The sequence below is a fragment of the Lactuca virosa genome, chromosome 4 (assembly GCF_052849685.1).
Source record: "Lactuca virosa cultivar CGN04683 chromosome 4, Lactuca_virosa_CGN04683_v6, whole genome shotgun sequence".
Lineage (NCBI taxonomy): Eukaryota > Viridiplantae > Streptophyta > Magnoliopsida > Asterales > Asteraceae > Lactuca > Lactuca virosa.
In genome coordinates this window covers 488,981,874-488,987,719 of record NC_136429.1, presented here as the reverse complement: position 1 = coordinate 488,987,719, position 5,846 = coordinate 488,981,874, and the positions used below count along the sequence as shown (strand labels likewise).

The 5,846-nt window shown below is 32.8% G+C and overlaps 1 protein-coding gene across 1 annotated transcript; it reads right to left on the bottom strand.

Annotated features, from left to right (window-relative positions):
• Window positions 1–3,828: 3,828 nt before the first annotated feature.
• On the bottom strand, window positions 3,829–5,525 carry LOC145109274 (uncharacterized). The gene is made up of 2 exons (XM_079046422.1): window positions 5,314–5,525; window positions 3,829–4,818 (listed from the first exon to the last, which is right to left on the bottom strand). Exons 1-2 carry the CDS (start codon window positions 5,459–5,461, stop codon window positions 4,073–4,075), a joined length of 894 nt encoding a protein of 297 aa, XP_078902548.1. The 5' UTR covers window positions 5,462–5,525; the 3' UTR covers window positions 3,829–4,072.
• Between the last annotated feature and the right edge of the window lie 321 nt (window positions 5,526–5,846).

Genomic DNA, 5,846 nt, shown 5'->3' with positions numbered 1-5,846 from the left:
TATATACTTCAGATAAAAACCTAGAGTGCTAAAAGATTCATCATTCTCATCATCCTGCAAAAAACAAAGTAACATACTTAGTGTTAGACTGCTAGTAGAAGGTTTTATGTGTAGAATTCATTCCTTTTATTCAATTCCATATGACATATTCATTATTTGTGAATTAATGGTACTTCTAATATCCTTTGGGTGCCATTAATCAGACAATTGCTTAATATGAGATCTCTATAGGAAAAAGAAGAAAACTAACTAAATAATGTAATGAAATTGGGTAGCCGTGGAGACAAAGTAATTTGGAAACATCGTTTTGAAGTGTTCAATCCACTTTCACTAGGTTGTTTCTGGCAAATGCATTAACACAAAAACATGTGTCACGAGTTTGAATTTGCAAGTTCAATATCAGAATTCTACAAAGACCAAAATTCATGTTGAGTATTCTTTATGGTGCAAACCTTGAATCTTGTCCATAAGAATGGCTTCTAATGCTTCAATCTCCATCTCCTGCTCCTGCACATGGTCTGTTGTGAACATTTTAGTAAACATGGATTTCATATCCTTTCCTTGTTAATCCAATATTCATGTTGTTGACAAACATGGGCCTTTTACACAGTTCAATTATGTGGTAAGGCTGCTTAACTATGATTATCCCACATTCCAAACAGTGGCAGACCTTAGTGGAGCCCGGGGGGTTCCGCGCCACTGCTCCGATTCCGGCATTTAGTGTAAAAAAATAATGTTTTTTTTATGTTTTTTCTATTATGTGCATCGGCTTAAACTACAAGTGTCACCGCTAATTTAGATTTATTCAGAATTTTTTTAGTGTCACCCCTACTAAAACATTTTGCGTCCGCCACTGATTCCAAATGACTTGAATTCCTTATTTGCATGATTCCATCACACTTAATGTACTCTATAGGCTCCTCTTAGATCTAATGGGTTTAGTTCTTGAACAACTTTTCACTCAATGATGCACTGGTAAAAAAAGATTCAAAATCGAATAGTTGAAAGTCATGGACCTTCAACAAACACCAACTTCAAGTGAATACAGGAAGAAAAGTGTAATCAACGAAATAGCGAGAATGAGATTCGATTTATGCCTTGCATCCGTCAATTTCTTTCAACCAAATACCCTCTATTTCCCTTTTCTATTTTAAACTCATTCCCAACTCAGGTCCGCTTCCCATTTTCACCAACACACACAGTAACAGAATCAACAAAGAAGTTAAAGATTGGGATGGGTATCGCAGAAAAACACAAAAGGAAAAGTAAAAGAACGACTCACTTGAGGTGGGTTCTTAAGCGGAATCGACAACAAAGATATATGGTGATTGAGGAAGTGATGAATAAACGATTCGCTAGAAACCTCTAGAAGCATGGAGAACAGGACCGAGGTCATGTAACCTAACCTTCGTTGTTCTTGGCACCTTTCACTTTGAAAGCCCTAAAATCCCAAAACGATCGATGGATTCAGAGGTTCAAGATACAAAGGTCGTGAAGATTTTTCGAGACATTCGAAGAGTGAGAAAGGAAAGAAATCACTGGCGAAGGTAAAGGTGGAGTGAATAAAGAAGAGACAGAAATTGGAAGAAGTCTTTAGCAGACAAGTGTTACCTGGATATATATATATATATATATATATATATATATATATATATATATATATATATATATATATATATATATATATATAAAACAACATGACATATATTTTATTGTTATAAATTTAATCTAACGAGATCCTAAGGATACACACTACGAACATCACCAAGACAACCAATTTACCGATATTCTTACTCGTCTCCGATGTATCTTTTCATATTTTTTCAATTGCACTAGAAAATTAGTTTATTTTTATATATTTTCAGGCAATCCATATTTAGTTCTAAATTAACAATATATAATTATTTATATTTTAATTATAAAATTATATTTTTGCATAACCTACAAATATTTGCTTAGCATATATATATATATAATTTTGTAAAAACAACTTTTTTTCTTTTTTCAGATTCTCGATTAACGAGCATGCATTGTGCATTTGTTGTGTGACATTTTTTTATTATTCTGATTGAAGAACTACGTTGATATAAAACAAATAAAATAATATATGGACCAAATCTGAAAATTAATCTTAACTTAATGAGATATATACACTAAAGTCTTAATATTTTCATCAATTTGACAAGAAAGTCCTAAACTTTATTTTTTTGATAGTAAAATCAAAATTACCGGCAATTTTTGACACTTTTACCATTTTTTCCCGGTTAGCCGGTAATTAGGACTTTTTTTGTCAAAAAATAAAGTTTAGGACTTTCTTGTCAAATCGTCAATTAGGACTTTACTGTCAAAAAAAATAAAGTTTAGGACTTTTTTATCAAATCGTTGAAAATATTGAGACTTTAGTGTATATATCATTTTTTTTGTTAGAAGTTTAATAGTATGATACTCTTTAAGCACACAAGAGTTATTAAAACATTCTCTAGTAAGCTAGATCTTATTGAAATCCTTAACGTTTGCTTCTTGTTAAATCGTTTTTTTAATCTCAACAAACCGACATTGAAAAAAAATGGAGATAATCAAGAAAGAAAGAACAACGGTTGTGTTGGCTTTTTGCAGTACCAAAAATAGAGAAATAAGAAACCGAAAAAAACGAAATTGCTCTTCTTTCCCTTATCCACATTCACACCCTTTGACTAGGTATGTGTTGTTTGTGTTTGTATAATCTGTCCCCACTTTTTAGTTCAAGATTTGGCGGCGAAGCAAGAAGAAAGTTTTACATGTCTTTTCACCCTTGTAAAAGTTTCTTCTTGCTTCGCCGCAAAATCTTGAACTAAAAAGTGGGAATAGATTATACAAACACAAACAACATATGCCTAGTCAAAAGGGTGTGAATGTTGAGAAGGCAAAGAAAGGCAATTTCGTTTTTTTTCGGTTTCTTATTTCTCCATTTTTGGGACTGTAAAAAGCCAACACAACCCTGGTTCTTTCTTTCTTTCTTGATTATCTCCATTTTTTTCAATGTCGGTTTATTGAGATTAAAAGAACGATTTAACAAGAAGCAAACGTTAAGGATTTCAATAGGATCTAGTTGACTAGATAATGTTTCAATAACTCTTATGCTTAAAGAGTATCATACCATTAAATTTCTAACAAAAAAAATGATATATACACTAAAGTCGCAATATTTTCAACGATTTGACAAGAAAGTCCTAAACTTTATTTTTTTGACAGTAAAATCCTAATTGACGATTTGACAAGAAAGTCTTAAACTTTATTTTTTTTACAAAAAAATCCTAATTACCGGCTAACCGAGAAAAAAGGGTAAAAGTGTCAAAAATTGTCTGTAATTTGGACTTTACTGTCAAAAAAATAAAGTTTAGGACTTTCTTGTCAAATTGATGAAAATATTGGGACTTTAGTGTATATATCCCTAACTTAATAAACATAAACAGACGTCTAAAAGAAATATTTTTATTTTATTTTATAAAAATCGATCATTATCCATGCGGCAACAAGCCCACGCGCCTAGAGGCATCTGGCAGGTTTTTAAAGGTTAACTTTTGAAAAAGTTTACAAATGATCTTTGGTGACATGACAAATATCTGTATCTGTGGAGTTAATCAATAATTAATATTCTGTGGAGTTAATCAATAATTAATATTCTTTTTAGTGTTCTACTTACAAATACATTTATTTTGTTCATTTCATTAAAAATTAACAACTATCGTGAATATATTTTATAATTTGTTTATCATCTATAGCACCAAATTTAAGAATCTATGTAAAATATATTGAAAGTGATAGATAATACATAAGACAAGTCATGTATATCACATGGTTAAATTTTACATAAAAATGATTCACAAATTACAAGTTTTCACATTACATAGTTAAGAAATAACATAATACATAAATTAATAATATGTTAAAGATTTCTTACATTCTTTTATAGTTAATCATATCATTTTACGGACTTCATATCACTTCTTGACTTAGTTTGATTGGCCACATCATAATTTACATATTTGACTCAAAGAAAAAAAAAAAGTTGACTTGGGCTATGAAATATGAATTACCAAACTTTCTTCTGCCCCATAAGCCCAATAACCTCATCCCAAAGCCCAATACTTCCCTCATTAGCCAGCCCAACTACATTTGGGCTACAAGCAGCAACAGCCCAATACCCAGCCCTTATTTCACCTCTCAATTGTTCTTTCTCCCACCCACAATATCCATCAAAGAATCTAAACTCATTCACTCCAACTACGTTCCTCTTAACCATTTCAGAGGCACAACCTACACTCTCTTTGGTCCCATAATACAACCCTTTCATTACTTCATCAAACACCCCACTATTTCTCACCCCATCACCCCCACTCACCAAGAACAACCCTTCTTCAAGGGGTCCACCAAAGAACAATGGTCGGTCTGAAAATGTTCCCGAGACGTCTAGTGTCGTTGACCGTATCTCCTTTATCGACATGAGTGATGGGCGGTTAATTATGATGCCAGTTGGGCCCACCGGACCCGTGGATAATAGGAGCACCACTGTCTTTTCGAAGATGTGGACCCCATTTAGTTTCTCGGTTGCAATCAATAAGCAACCTTTTTCGGGTTCATGTATTGCATGAACCCATTTTTCGCCTATTGGAACAGATGGTGGTGGGTTCACTGTGGTGTTGGGAGAAGATTCTTGTGAGGTTAATGCTTGTTCTCCGGCTACTAATCTAGCTCTGAATGATCGCCAATCGGCATCATGAAACATATTATCCTCATCTTTGGACGAAGGTGATGGTGAATTTGATTGTGATTGACAACCTATGGCAAAAAAAATATTACACCGGTTAAAAAGCCATTATCATTCATTATCTCTCCATGAGATTGTGTTACAAAATCAAATTTTTTTTTTAAAAAAAACGTCAAAACTAAGGTAGCCAAAAAATCAATTAATTAAAAAAGACCATATAGTTGTAAACTAAAAGATAAACCATGAACTATTGCCCACTTGCCTTTAGGATATCCCACCTCAACATTTCTTATAATTTAAACAAAAAATTGATGAACTTATCAATTGAGGTATGGAAATGGCTAATCATTTATTGTTTAAAACCGATTTCCCCATAATTAAACCAATTTTATGTATCTATTGTTTTAATTTGTTGCCAATTTATATTACCAATCTTGTAATGCATAATTTGGTAAAAACTAGTAGCAAATTATTGTTACACAAGTTGTTAACAAACTTACTTTGTTGTATAAAATGGTTAAAAATATATATAAATTCGTGACGAAAACAAGTGTCTAAAAACTTACATGTTGTACTAGAGCCGGTGCCTACTTTTCTAAACCGAATTCGAGAAGACAGTATCTTGGGTTGCACAAAGATTCCGGGTTTGATCGAAGGGATGACAACTTCCAACGCTTTTGTAAAGGAATTTGAAGAGAAAAAACAAGCTTCCATGTTTCTTGATTGCTTCTTCACTGAACTGGGGAAAAGAAGAAGAATATGATAGATGAAAAATGCAAGTTTTTAGTCCTATATAATGGGAAGCAGAATGGATGTACACCACAAGCTTCTTGTTAACCCAATCCTAAACTTGTAGGACTCACTTTTTTTTTGCTAAATTGTGAGTATGGGCCAGTGGATAAACCTTTACAGGTAAGAAGATGTAGCAAATAGGAGGGTTACATGTGGACCATTTTGTAGTTAAAGCAAACTGGCAATAATTCTGCACTTTATGTAGGATGTGTAATGTTCCTAGCCATTTAGTTCTACAAATGTTGAGCAGCTGTCAAAAACATTACTAGAGTGCAAGGTGAAAAGGTTCCCATTGGGAAAATATGTG